At 40.1% G+C, this 14469-nt stretch overlaps 2 protein-coding genes across 5 annotated transcripts in view; one reads left to right on the top strand and one right to left on the bottom strand.

The window, feature by feature from the left end:
- LOC127508111 (zinc finger protein 234-like) overlaps window positions 1–14469 on the top strand; it is a 404421-nt gene that overhangs the window by 324773 nt on the left and 65179 nt on the right.
- The window catches only part of LOC127508114 (obscurin-like), a 536232-nt gene continuing 527625 nt past the window's right edge, over window positions 5863–14469 (bottom strand). For 3 of the 5 annotated variants that reach the window (XM_051885769.1, XM_051885771.1, XM_051885770.1), the window contains 5 exons: window positions 13871–13951; window positions 11476–11790; window positions 11034–11378; window positions 6691–7005; window positions 5863–6592 (listed from right to left, as the gene is read on the bottom strand). In XM_051885769.1, the coding sequence (XP_051741729.1) occupies window positions 6249–6592; window positions 6691–7005; window positions 11034–11378; window positions 11476–11790; window positions 13871–13951 (1400 nt within the window). In that variant the 3' untranslated portion in view covers window positions 5863–6248. Of the gene's footprint in view, window positions 6593–6690; window positions 7006–11033; window positions 11379–11475; window positions 11791–13870; window positions 13952–14043; window positions 14386–14469 lie in introns of all 5 variants that reach the window. The other 2 variants (XM_051885768.1, XM_051885772.1) reach the window with 2 other exon arrangements.

Consider the following 14469-nt stretch of genomic DNA (forward strand, 5'->3'; position numbering starts at 1 on the left):
GGCTAAGAAAGGGGGGCAAACTTAAGCAATTTGGGTGACCAAATGGGTGAAAAGACAACACAACTTGAGCCACAAGAAGATAAAGAGTCTTTTGATCTCCAGATCAAAAGAGACAGAGAGACAATGCGGGTGTATTTCTTCTGAGGGACCCTGTGACACAGTTGAAACTTTACAGAAAACGTCTCTGGTTACGTATGTAACCATGGTTCCCTGAGAACAGGGAACGAGACACTGCATTTGAAACGCATATGGGGAACGTCATCACGTGAACCGGTGTCTGAAAGCAATTATCAAATCTTACCAATCCTATTGGCTGGCGACAGCCTATGACGTCATTAAAGACGCGACCCGGAAGTATAAAAGGAGCGCCTAGAGAAGCAGTCAGTATCTCATCTTCTTCAGGGACTGTTTTGTCTGATTGCGATTACTCAAATCTGGTAAGAGAATTTACTATGTCTGACAAACATTTCAGGAAGTGTGTGGATCCGTGTCCCAGGTTTTTGACACCCGGTGACACACACAATCTGTGCGTTTTCTGTCTGGGGGAAGAGCACGCACGGACAGCGCTTGAGGGCTGTGAATTGTGAGCATCTGCCTATTAGGACGCTCCGCTCTCGTCTGGCCCTCTTCTTGAGCCGGCATCTGCGCCTGGTGGTTTTGGCCCCGCCCGTGCTGAGGCAGAGCGGCGGCTGAAATCATGGGGTTCTCAGGTGGAGCTCGCTGAGGAGTTTGAGAGAGGTGTAAATCTCTCTCAACCCTCAGTGGCTGACGAGGGTGAGCTGCTGGATGATGATGATGTCCTTTCATTGACATCATTAGATCCAGCAGCGAGTGCTCTTCTGGCTTCAAGCCCAAGAGAGCAGGAGATGGCTGTTGAAGAGGAGGCAGGTGAGCCTGCTGAGACTTCAGAGCCTCCCTGCCCTGCGTATGCGGAGCTGCTTGAAGTTATGGAGCGCGCTTCTGGCAGGCTGCAGCTGCCTTGGGAGCATGTTAAGAAAGGGGCCGCGGCTTGACGAGCTTGACGAGCGGTTCCTTTCTGGCCATAACACTGCAACCCCCGTGAGCCTTCCATTCCTTCCTGATCTTCATGTTGAGATCGAGAAGGCATGGAAGGACCCATGCTCGGCGCGCATTCACCGGCTGATGTTGAGGGATTGAGCCAGCATGGGTATGTGTCGATGCCCCCTGTTGACGAGACGTTCGCGAACTATCTTGTCACAGGGCAGGCTCTGACACTGAAAGCTCCGGTCCTGCCTTCCAAGCCCCTTAAAGTGACTTCTCGCTTGAATGGCAGGGCATACGCGGCAGTGGGTCAGGCTGGTGCTGCCTTACACACGATGGCAGTGTTACAAGCCTACCAGGCTGATCTGCTGAAGGATCTGGATCAGGGGCAGGGTCTGTCCCCTGAGGCGGGAGAAGAGCTGCGCCGCACCACGGATCTGGCTCTCCAGGCCACTAAGCAAACCACTGCTTCGATTGGTAGATCGATGGCAGCGATGGTGGCCACGGAGAGACACCTGTGGCTGAACCTGGCTGACATCGGGGAGAAAGAAAAGGGCTTTCTTCTCGATGCACTGGTTTCGCCCTCTGAACTTTTTGGTACCTCTGTCGAGGCGGTGGTGGGAAAGTTCAGAGAGGCGAAGGCGTGCTCGGCAGCGTTTAAAACCTGCATACTGCTCAGATCTGATCCTGGGCCCAGACACACAGGGGGTCCTGGCCCGTCCTGATTGGAGACAGGACCAGAAGTCCAGTGTTGCCTCTCGGGCACCCCCTCCTCCTCGGAGCAGATCCCAGAGAAGGCGGGACTCCAGGAAGAAGAAGCAGGATCTGAGGGAGGTAATCAATCACAGGCGCCAGCAGCATCAGTGATTGATTTCCTCTCCGTGAGGGTAGTTCACATCTATCCTCTCCTCTCTTCTTCCACCTCCTGAATAATGGAAAATTTTTCTAAACACGCTCAGGCGCTTCTTACAGTCAGGCTGAGGGCTGGGCCCATGATGAATATTTTTCTGATGGCTCGCCTTCTGGCTTGATAGTGAAGAGGCTCTTTTAGGCTTAAAAGAACCTTAGATTCCATCCCTTCTGTGATGAGGAGTCTTCGGTCTTCGAGCCGCAGGAAGGTGAGCTGGGTCTATATTTATATTATAAAATATTTGACCTTAAGTTTCCTGTATAGTTTTTTCCTTGGCATGTAAAAGAAAAAAAAAAAGAGAAAAACAGGAATTTAGGGCTCTGGAGTTCCATTAGGTTGGCTTGAACGATTTATTTTTGGTGTTACCAAACAAAATGGCCGCCTTTACAGCCACCATTGGTAGAGTAGCTTCTCCTCTGGTCATAGCTAGAGTTTGTTTCGAGATTAGCACTCTTCCCTTCAGATAGATCTATGTTTAGCGTCGGCCTCCTGGGCCACCTGACATTGTTTGGCTGGGGTTGAGCTTTGCTCCTCTGAGCTCTTATTTTAGAGAGTTATTTTCAGAGTAGCCTCCTCTCTAGTGAGAGTTTAGAGGCTGAGTTTAAGCCCCAGGCAGATCTATGCTTATGTGTGGCCCTATAGGCCCACAGCTATAGCTGGCCTAGGCTAGAACTAGGGTTCAGGTGATATACTAAAGCATTTCACCCTTTTTTTATTACTTCCCTTGTCAGGTTGTATAGTGTTTCCTAGTTCTGGCCTCCTCTTATCAGAGTTGTCAGGCCAAGGCCCTTTACCCCTTTGGTGTAGGTGCAAGATAGATAGCAGCTAAGGTAGCAGGCTATTGCTAGCCTCCCTTCAGGCGGCAGTACGTTGTAGGGCTCACAGTTTGTAAATGTTATGTAAATCGTTTGTTTTGTTTTTTTTAGAATATGTATATACTATTTATTATTATTATCATTGTATTTATTTATGTACAGGTGCTGGTCATATAATTAGAATATCATCAAAAAGTTCATTTTTTTATTATAAATTATTTTTAAAAATGAAACTTTCATATATTCTAGATTCCCTACATGTAAAGTAAAACATTTCAAAAGTTTTTATTTAAAATTTTGATGATTAGAGCGTACAGCTCATGAAAGTCCAAAATCCAGTATTTCAAAATATTAGAATATTTCCTAAAATCAATCAAAAAATGGATTTGCAAAACAGAAAAGTTAAAGTTCTTTAAAGTATGTTCTTTTGTGCACTCAATACTTGATCGGCAGGACATATTACAGCAAATGACTTGCTCCTAGCCCAAATTACTGCATCAGTGAAGTGTGGCATGGAAGTGATCAGCCTGTGGCACTGCTGAGGCACTATTGAGCCTTCAGATCATCTGTATATTGTTGGATCGACTGTTTCTCATCTTTCTCTTGAAAATATCCCATAGATTCAGGTCAGGCATATTGGCTGGCCAATAAAGCACAGTAATATCATGGTCAGCAAACCACTTGGAAGTGGTTTTTGCACTGTGGGCAGGTGCTAAAGTTCTGCTGGAAAAGGAAATCAGCATCTCCATAAAGCTTGTCAGCAGATGGAAGCATAAAGTGCTCCAAAATCTCCTGGAAGATGGCTGCATTGACTTTGCACTTGATAAAACACAATGGACCAACACCAGCAGACGTCACGCCCCCCCCCCAAATCATTATTGATTTCAGAAACTTCACACTAGACTTCAAGCAGCTTGGATTCTGTGCCTCTCCAGTCTTCCTTCAGACTCTGGGACCATGATTTCAACATGAAATGCAAAATTTACTTTTTTCTGAAAAGAGGACTTTCGACCACTGTTCACTGTCCAGTTCTTTTTCTCCTTAGCCCAGGTAAGATGCTTCTGACGTTGTCTCTGGTTCAGAAGTGGCTTGGTAGTCCTTTTCCTGAAGATGTCTGAGTGTGGTGACTCTTGATGCGCTGACTCCGGCTTCATTCTACTCATTGTGAAGCTCTCCCAAGTGTTTGAATCGGCTTTACTTGACAGTATTCTCAAGCTTGCGGTCATCCCTGTTGCTTGTGCACCTTTGCCTACCCAATTTCTTCCATCCAGTCAACTTTGCATTTAATATGCTTTGATACATCACTCTGTAAACAGCCACCCAATTCAGTAATGACCTTCTGTGACTTACTCTCTTTGTGGAGGGTGTCAATGATTGTCTCCTGGACCATTGCCAAGTCAGCAGTCTTCCCCATTAGTGTGGTTTCAAAAAACAAAAGATACCCGGATTTTATACTGTAGGGATGGTCATTTAATGAAACTCAAATGTAAATATTCTAATATTTTGAGATACTGGATTTTGGACTTTCATTAGCTGTACGCTCTAATCAACAAATTTACAAAAAAAAACTTTTGAAATGTTTTACTTTACATGTAGGGAATCTAGAATATATGAAAGTTTCATTTTTTAAAATAATTTACAATAAAAAAAAGAACTTTTTCACGATATTCTAATTATATGACCAGCACCTGTATATATTGTAAATAATATTTAGGCTATGTATATATTGTGTGTATTTCTCTCTCCCTCTCTGTCTATATCTATCTACACATTATTTATTTATATATATGTATTCAAGTTTGATTATTAATTCATGTGTGTTTTAAAATTTTCACACTGTTTTGAGGACGCATGACACATGACAACATTAACATGGCGGATGTAGTACGTCTGAATTCCTTTCATACTACCCAAATTCATACTATAACGGTCGGGAAGTACGTTCAAATTCAAATGTAGTACCTACTCATGTAGTATGCGATTTCGGACGCAGCCACTGCGTTACCTGCCATGCATCGTGGCTGCCTGCTGAACAGTCCCTTCAGACGATAAGATACTGACTGCTTCTCTAGGCACTCCTTTTATACTTCCGGGTTGCGTCTTTAATGACGTCATAGGCTGTCGCCGGCCAATAGGATTGGTGAGATTTGATAATTGCTTTCAGACACCGGTTCACGTGATGACGCTCCCCATATGCGTTTCAAACGCAGTGTAGAGTTCCCTTTCGAAAGGGAACTCACAGAGACTGTTTTTACAAATAAACTGGATCAAATTGTTCCAAGACAATTCTAAACTGACTTGCCAAACATCATTCAACTACATAATTTGATATTATGTCTACACATTCTACATGTGAACAGTTATGCTTAGATCACTCACAATTCATGTAATTGTTATAACTTTTGAATGGTTGAATGAAAGTATGCCTTATTTGGAATGAATTTAAATCTCTATTTTCAATTCATATTGTGGCTTGAATGAAATATATGTGAAACGTATCGTATTATTTTTAGGGAAATCAGGTCTAAACTGCACTCTCTGGATTCTCTGCTGAGAGCGGGAATTTACGAGATCAAGAGATAACATTTAATTTAATGTTAAGAGGGAGGAGGAAAGCCACTTTTGGAGAAGACAATACTTGATTGGTCAGAACTCCTCAAAGAGGTTGGGCAAACACCTAAAGTTTAAATAGTCAGATCAGGATGACAAATTCAGTATAATATGGCTTAAGACAAAGAACAGACGATGAAGGGCAGACAAGCAGTTTCATTCAAGCCATCCAAATTCTCACTCACTTTTCTTTTCTTTTACTTTAACTTTCTTTTTCCGTTGAGAGTCTCGTGTTCTAAGTTAAGTTTTGCCGCAAAGTTTAACCAATGATTTTTGCCGCCTCAACTTTAAACTCCAGCCACGACAAGAGACTCCATTCGTTTGCCAGTCCGCCCGAACGTGATTGGCTTTTCCACAACAAACCAGCAATCCCGGAAAACACTTTTCTCCAAGCCAAGGATGCCGACAAGGGAATCCGAATTCAAAGACACGAACGACAAGCAAGTACCTCCAGATTCTGTAGCTGAACTGGTGCATTAAATTAATGATTCCTGGTTCAGCAGTAACCAGACAGACTCCAGACAATGCCTTTGAATATACTTCAATCACAGCCAGGAGGATCTCACAACAATCACAGAGAATCCTCACCACAAAAAGAGTTTAACAGTTTATATAGAATAGATGCATGGGCAAAGGTAACATAACTCAAATTCAATTACATAATTTTTCTCTAATATGATTGGTTCTTCATATATGCAATTCAGCAAAATCCCTCTTCTGTTACTAAGCAGAAGCAAATTTGAATTTTTTGATTATCTCAGCTTGTTTAAGTCATGGTCATGTCCAGACAGCCGTCTATTCTTGTCATCTGCATCCGTTATTACAACACTTTGACCAAGTACTAAAACATTTTGTTCTCAAAAGCATTCAAATGTTAATCCTGCAGAAAAAGGAATGTTAGTGAATAATGATTAATTAAAAATTCCCTTCGCAACAGTGTATCTGACTGAGGTCTGGAGTTGATTTCTGAGAGTAAGCTGACATCTCCACTCTCTGTTGTCATCTTCATTCAGGAGTGTTGTAGTCAGAGTGATGATACAGTGATCTGATGAGAATAATATCTGATATCTGGAGTCTGTCGTCAGATCAACACCAGCCTGATTCACCCAAAACAGCTGAAGTCCCTCAGAACGAACCCAATCACCACAGGAGAATTCATATGAATACAACTGACAGGAGAGAGTCACAGAGCAACCTGGACTGATCTCAGTCTGTGAGGATGAGGATGATGATGATGATGATGGAGACACTGAAACTGAACACAAGACACAAATCAGAGACGGTTCAATCATCATGTGAGTTTAAAGGGAGAATCTGCCCTTTTTAAAAATTACCACATAATCATAAAATTACCATGAAGAACATGCAGATAAACACGTGCATCAGTTCCTTGTTTTTGTCCGTTCACATATTGTCGGCAGGTGTATAATCCATGATCTTCTTTTGTGATGTTCTTGATGTTCAGAGAGCAGTCAGACCCCAGACTCAGTCTCTCATGTCTCTCTGTGTCTTTCTTCTTTATCCCTCCAGTAATCAGTTCAACTGCTGCTGAATGTCTGTTATAGATCCATACAGTCGATGTACAGTCAGAAAGAGCATTATTACAGGGCAGACGGACATTATCACCAGAACTGATGAACACATGAGGATCATCCACTCCACTGGTACCTGAAACATAATGTACATTTGAGTGATCATTATGTTATATATAAGTCTTTTTTCCTTACTTATTCCTCTGGTGTCAGTGGAGTCACCAACGCATTCAGTTGCAATTTCTCCTGATAGACAGACTTAAAATTCTCTGTCATTTTTGGTCATACAGATAAGAGTAATACATAATTTGAAACTGCAAAGGATTTACTATTTTTGTATACAAATCAAGCATAGCGTTAGTTCTGGCAGGTCACGTTAGTCAAGCTTGCATCAGTTGACTCTCAGCTGATCCACATCTACCTATAGGAATACAACACTTATCCCAGCATCCCTATATATAGGTCCATTCAGTATTATCAGCAGCTTATCATGTTGCTCAGGTGCTAATTACCCTCCTCCATCCCCAGCTCTTCCTCTTGTCCTCTGATATACCAGACTAATTCTTCTCGAATTATGTTGTTTCATTAAATTATTGTCATTAAGAACATTAATGATACCTTTATGTTGGTTCTGTTCACCCTAAGGGGGGTTATCGCTGCTCTCTCTGCTCTTTTTCAAACCGGACAATGGATCATTCGACCACCGAATCCAGCAGTGTCTGCCATAATATCGAAGTAAGTGTGCATCATTGATGTTCTCGCTAAAGATATTTTCTCATAACACGAGATCTGTAGTTTAGTTTAAAGAGGAATTATTGTGCTCCTAGCACTCCTCACAGTCATTAAAACAGCATGTCACAGGAAAAGTGTTCAAAAGTATCCACATGTCTATCTAAATTCATATCATTTTTAGCTTCTGCATAATGACTTTATGTATTTTCAATGCTTATCACCAGTGTTGGGCACCTTACTTTAAAAAAGTAATTAGTTATAATAACTAGTTACTTCTCACAAATAGTAACTGAGTTACATCATTATAAAAGTAACTAATTACTAAGGAAAGTAACTATTGTGTTACTTTCAAAAAAAAAAAAAATCAAATGTCAAATAACTTGGATGCCCCCAATATTAAATATAAGTCTAAAAATAAATTATGCTTGATCCGACTCGTGACTCTTGATCCGCTCTTCCTCACGACATGAAATTTCTCTGTACTGTACGTGTTTGTAGCCATTAAAGAAAACATAGTTTCATATTTATGTTTAAATAGGCCTATGTTATGTATCTATTTGATTATGAAAAGTGAACAGCATGAGTAAGATAAGAGGATACATGATGCGCAATATATCGGGAGACATGGGGTGGGTCAGACATGATTTTGAGCACTTCATTAAGTTTTGTTTTGTAGAAAGCCTTTCTTTTAAAGTGAATTTCTTTTTGTAAAGATTGTATCTTAATTTTAATCAATGTTTCATTAACCAATTGTCTGGATTTAATAAATAAGAAGCAAAAATAGCAGAAAGTATAATCATAACATGGAGGCGCCGGCGCGATCACTTGCACGTGAACTGGAGCGCGTCTTATAGGCTAAATGAACCGAAACTCAGTGGCTGCTTGCCTCACAGACATGAGAAATATATCTATAGAAAGACTGAAGTGTCTACTTTAAAACGAAATAATTAAAAACGAAAAGAAATAGGCTACTCTGATTAGGTAATCCGAATGAAATGTGCATTCTCTCTATAGGCGCGTCCACTTTGTGGAGATGATGAGAGTCAGCAATGTCAACTTCATCTTTGCAGCGACACTGATTCAGAAAAGTTTATTAATAAACAATTAAAATGTCTCCTTGCTGTTTTTGTCACATTCATAATCATTACTTTTGCCAGTTCTTTATGGCAAGCTTTATGCGTGCACTTGAGTGCTATATAGCCTATATTACGTAAACGCTCATTATTATGGTTTATTCTCTCCAGTATTTAAGAAATCAAATTAATATAAATGTGATTAGTCAAATCAAGTTAATGGCTTAAATGAACAACTACTAGTCAACTAGAAAAAACTTATTTCACATATTTTCGATCCAGCATGTCACGAAGTTTTGAGCTCGTGCTCCGCTCGCATGCTCTGACACAGACACACACACAGAGCATCGTACATTATTATCAGTTTAAAATTATATTTGTGTATAACTAACCTGTACTATTTCTTTACAACAAAACACTTTGCAGGTCTGTCGTCACACACCAATCGTCATCAGTTAGCATGCAGGTCCTATGGCTGAGAGAGAGCCTACTCGGATGAAAACCGTGTCAGTGAGCTCAATTATAGTAACGCGGCATTTTTTTGTCAGTAACGGTAACGCTGTTGTAACGGGAGAAAAAGTAATTTGTTTGATTACTCGTTACTGAAAAAAGTAACGCCGTTAGTAATGCCGTTTATTTATAATGCCGTTATTCCCATCACTGCTTATCACCATTAAAAAGTGTCGTATTTAATCTAAATGTATATCAAATGTAAAACAGAGTTTAAAATCATTCTGTTTACTTCATTACTTTTCTCACTCTAGTAAAGGAGTTTGTGCGCATAGTCTAGAGTTTCCTGTGCACATATTTACGGCAAGTTTAATTTTTTATAAATCCTGATATGTGCTTGAAAAATTCCGTACGCATATTTCTATGGCCCATTTTGTGTGTATGTAATGTTTGTACATCAGGCCCCAGGTCTGTATTTTCATTGCTGTTGTCTTTTTATTGTGTCTGTTGTTTTGTGGACATGACTGACTTATTCAGCATCTATCAGTTGATGAGTCTAATCAAGCCCTTATTCACCAGTTTTTCACTTGTTCTCCCCTATTTATACCTCAGTGTGTGCATTCATTTCTTGTCAGTTCATTGTTGTCGTCATCTCATTATTTTGTTCTCTCATCTAGAGTTTAATTTCATTGCCCCCGTCTATTTAAGCTTCGATTATTTTTCCTGTCGATCATAAACCAGCCTGGAATATACAGATGGGACTATCCACCTGAATTCTGATTGTCCACCTGTTCAAGTTCATTGTCTAAGTCTAGTCGGCCTCCAGTGGCCTGTTGCACAAAGCCAGTTTTAGTTGCTACCCACCCGAGGTAAGTTAGAGATTAGTTTGAGCAAACTCTGTTTTTTCAGGCTCATGAAGGTGGATTGGTTTTTAGCGGTGTTATAATATAATACACACATTCATATATACTGCTTTTAAACAATGTGTATTTATTTGAGCTCTTTGTCAACCTATATAATTAGGCCTATTTCTTTGATTCACATCCTGCATCGATATAGTCAGATATTTTCTTTCAGTTGCCTTCTCAAACTTTCGCTGCAGCAGCAGTGTTTATTCCTGCCTTGTAAACGCTTTTAATTTCATGATGATTTTCAAAATGATCTCTTAATCTTCAGAAGAGAAGTGAATTTGCCATCTCTCTCGTGAGAAGTGAATCAAACTGATACTCTGCATGTCCCGTGTGATTGGCTGTTTGCTGCACGTGTCACTCTTTCAGGTGCACACGCTTCAGAGTTAATCGCAAACTCTGGATCAAACCTGAGTTGACAGGGAACGTTTTTACCGAGCGTTATGAGACTGCTGAACCTGATCTAAACCAGGTTGCATTTATCTGGATTTGTCGACTCCAAACCTACTCTGAAACTCAAAGTTTGTTCAGCTTTGTGCAACAGGCCACAGGACTATAGTGGTTTGATTTCACTGTGGACTAAAAAAACTCTTTAATTGCACTCAGTGTATCAGTTCTGTCTGTTTACAATGTGACATCTGCGCACACACACGCGCACACACACACACACACACACACACACAATTAGAGTTTATTTGCATCAGTTGTGTTCCATCTCTTAATGTCAACAAAGAGCAATCAGTTATATCTAGGGACTGATTTTAGAAGAAAACAGTATCTGAGAGCCACTTTAAAGCACTGATGTGAGAAAGACAGTGATGATGTACCTTTAGATACGTGTGTGTTTATAATTGAGGGATCCTGAGAGTTTGTGATGTGGACTGGAATTACTCCTGTCGTTGAATCATCTTTACACAAGATAACTCTAGCAATATCTATCATTATATTGGCACATCTAACAGAGACCTTTCCATAACTGATTCATGAGATTGTTTTCTCACCTGAATACTTGACAGTGTATCTGACTGAGGTCTGGAGTTGATTTCTGAGGGTAAGCTGACATCTCCACTCTCTGTTGTCATCTTCATTCAGGAGTGTTGTAGTCAGATTGATGATACAGTGATCTGATGAGAATAATATCTGATATCTGGAGTCTGTCGTCAGATCAACACCAGCCTGATTCACCCACAACAGATGAAGTCCCTCAGAACGAACCCGATCATCACAAGATAATCCAGAATATGAATACAACTGACAGGAGAGAGTCACAGAGCGACCTGGACTGATCTCAGTCTGTGAGGATGATGATGATGATGATGATGATGATGATGATGGAGACACTGAAACTGAACACAAGACACAAATCACAGACGGTTCAATCATCATGTGAGTTTAAAGGGAGAATTTGCCCTTTTTAAATTGATCACATAATCATAAAATTACCATGAAGAACATGCAGATAAACACGTGCATCAGTTCCTTGTTTTTGTCCATTCACATATTGTCTGCAGATGTATAATCCATGATCTTCTTCTGTGATGTTCTTGATGTTCAGAGAGCAGTCAGACCCCAGACTCAGTCTCTCATGTCTCTCTGTGTCTTTCTTCTTTATCCCTCCAGTAATCAGTTCAACTGCTGCTGAATGTCTGTTATAGATCCATACAGTTGATGTACAGTCAGAAAGAGCATTATTACAGGGCAGACGGACATTTTCACCAGGACTGATGAACACATGAGGATCATTCATTCCACTGGTACCTGAAACATAAAGTACATTTGAGTGATCATTATGTTATATATAAGTCTTTTTTCCTCACTTATTCCTCTGGGGTCAGTGGAGTCACCAACGCATTCAGTTGCACTTTGTCCTGATAGACAGACTTAAAATTCTCTGTCATTTTTGCTCATACAGATAAGAGTAATACATAATTTGAAACTGCAAAGGATTTACTATTTTTTGTATACAAATCAAGCATAGCGTTAGTTCTGGCAGGTCACGTTAGTCAAACTTGCATCAGTTGACTCTCAGCTGATCCACATCTACCTATAGGAATACGACACTTATCACAGCATCCCTTTATATAGGTCCATTCAGTATTATCAGCAGCTTATCATGTTGCTCAGGTGCTAATTACCCTCCTCCATCTCCAGCTCTTCCTCTTGTCCTCTGATATACCAGACTAATTCTTCTCGAATTATGTTGTTTCATTAAATTATTGTCATTAAGAACATTAATGATACCTTTATGTTGGTTCTGTTCACCCTAAGGGGGGTTATCACTGCTCTCTCTGCTCTTTTTCAAACCGGACAATGGATCATTCGACCACCGAATCCAGCAGTGTCTGCCATAATATCGAAGTAAGTGTGCATCATTGATGTTCTCGCTAAAGATATTTTCTCATAACACGAGATCTGTAGTTTAGTTTAAAGAGGAATTATTGTGCTCCTAGCACTCCTCGCTGTCATTAAAACAGCATGTCACAGGAAAAGTGTTCAAAAGTATCCACATGTCTATCTAAATTCATATCATTTTTAGCTTCTGCATAATGACTTTATGTAATTTCAATGCTTAACACCAGTGTTGGGCACCTTACTTTAAAAAAGTAATTAGTTATAGTAACTAGTTACTTCTCACAAATAGTAACTGAGTTACATCATTATAAAAGTAACTAATTACTAAGGAAAGTAACTATTGCGTTACTTTTTTAAAAAAATCAAATGTCAAACAACTTGGATGCCCCCAATATTAAATTTAAGTCTAAAAATAAATTATGCTTGATCCGACTCGTGACTCATGATCCGCTCTTCCTCACGACATGAAATTTCTCTGTACTGTACGTGTTTGTAGCCATTAAAGAAAACATAGTTTCATATTTATGTTTAAATAGGCCTATGTTATGTATCTATTTGATTATGAAAAGTGAACAGCATGAGTAAGATAAGAGGATACATGATGCGCAATATATTGGGAGACATGGGGTGGGTCAGACATGATTTTGAGCACTTCATTAAGTTTTGTTTTGTAGAAAGCCTTTCTTTAAAGTGAATTTCGTTTTGTAAAAATTAACCTTAATTTTAATCAATGTTTCATTAACCTATTGTTTGGGTTTCATAAATAAGAAGCAAATATAGCAGAAAGTATAATCATAACATGGAGGCGCCGGCGCGATCACTTGCACGTGAACTGGAGCGCGTCTTATAGGCTAAATGAACTGAAACTCAGCGGCTGCTTGCCTCACAGACATGAGAAATATATCTATAGAAAGCTTGAAATGTCTAATTTTAAACTAAATAATTCAAAACGAAAAGAAATAGGCTACTCTCTGATTATGCAATCCAAAATAAATGTGCATTCTCTCTATAGGCGCGTCCACTATGCGGAGATGATGAGAAACTCTGGATCAAACCTGAGTTGACAGGGAACGTTTTTACCGAGCATTATGAGACTGCTGAACCTGATCTAAACCAGGTTACCTTTATCTGGATTTGTCGACTCCAAACCTACTCTGAAACTCAAAGTATGTTCAGCTAGCTTCATGCAACAGGCCACAGGACTATTGTGGTTTGATTTCACTGTGGACTAAAAAAACTCTTTAATTGCACTCAGCGTATCAGTTCTGTCTGTTTACAATGTGACATCTGCGCACACACACACACACACACACACACACACACACACACACACACACACACAATTAGAGTTTATTTGCATCAGTTGTGTTCCATCTCTTAATGTCAACAAAGAGCAATCAGTTATATCTAGGGACTGTTTTTAGAAGAAAATAGTATCTGAGAGCCACTTTAAAGCATTGATGTGAGAAAGACAGTGATGATGTACCTTTAGATCCGTGTGTGTTTATAATTGAGGGATCCTGAGAGTTTGTGATGTGGACTGGAATTACTCCTGTCGTTGAATCATCTTTACACAAGATAACTCTAGCTTTAGCAATCATTATATTGGCACATCTACCAGAGACTCTTCCATAACTGATTCATGAGATTGTTTCTCACCTGAATACTTGACAGTGAATCTGACTGAGGTCTGGAGTTGATTTCTGAGAGTAAGCTGACATCTCCACTCTCTGTTGTCATCTTCATTCAGGAGTGTTGTAGTCAGATTGATGATACAGTGATCTGATGAGAATAATATCTGATATCTGGAGTCTGTCGTCAGATTAACACCAGCCTGATTCACCCACAACAGATGAAGTCCCTCAGAACGGACCAAATAATCACAAGATAATCCAGAATATGAATACAACTGACAGGAGAGAGTCACAGAGCGACCTGGACTGATCTCAGTCTGTGAGGATGATGATGATGATGATGATGATGATGATGGAGAGACTGAAACTGAACACAAGACACAAATCACAGATGGTTCAATCATCATGTGAGTTTAAAGGGAGAATCTGCCCTTTTTAAATTGAACACATA

Source organism: Ctenopharyngodon idella, chromosome 3, assembly GCF_019924925.1.
Source record: "Ctenopharyngodon idella isolate HZGC_01 chromosome 3, HZGC01, whole genome shotgun sequence".
Lineage (NCBI taxonomy): Eukaryota > Metazoa > Chordata > Actinopteri > Cypriniformes > Xenocyprididae > Ctenopharyngodon > Ctenopharyngodon idella.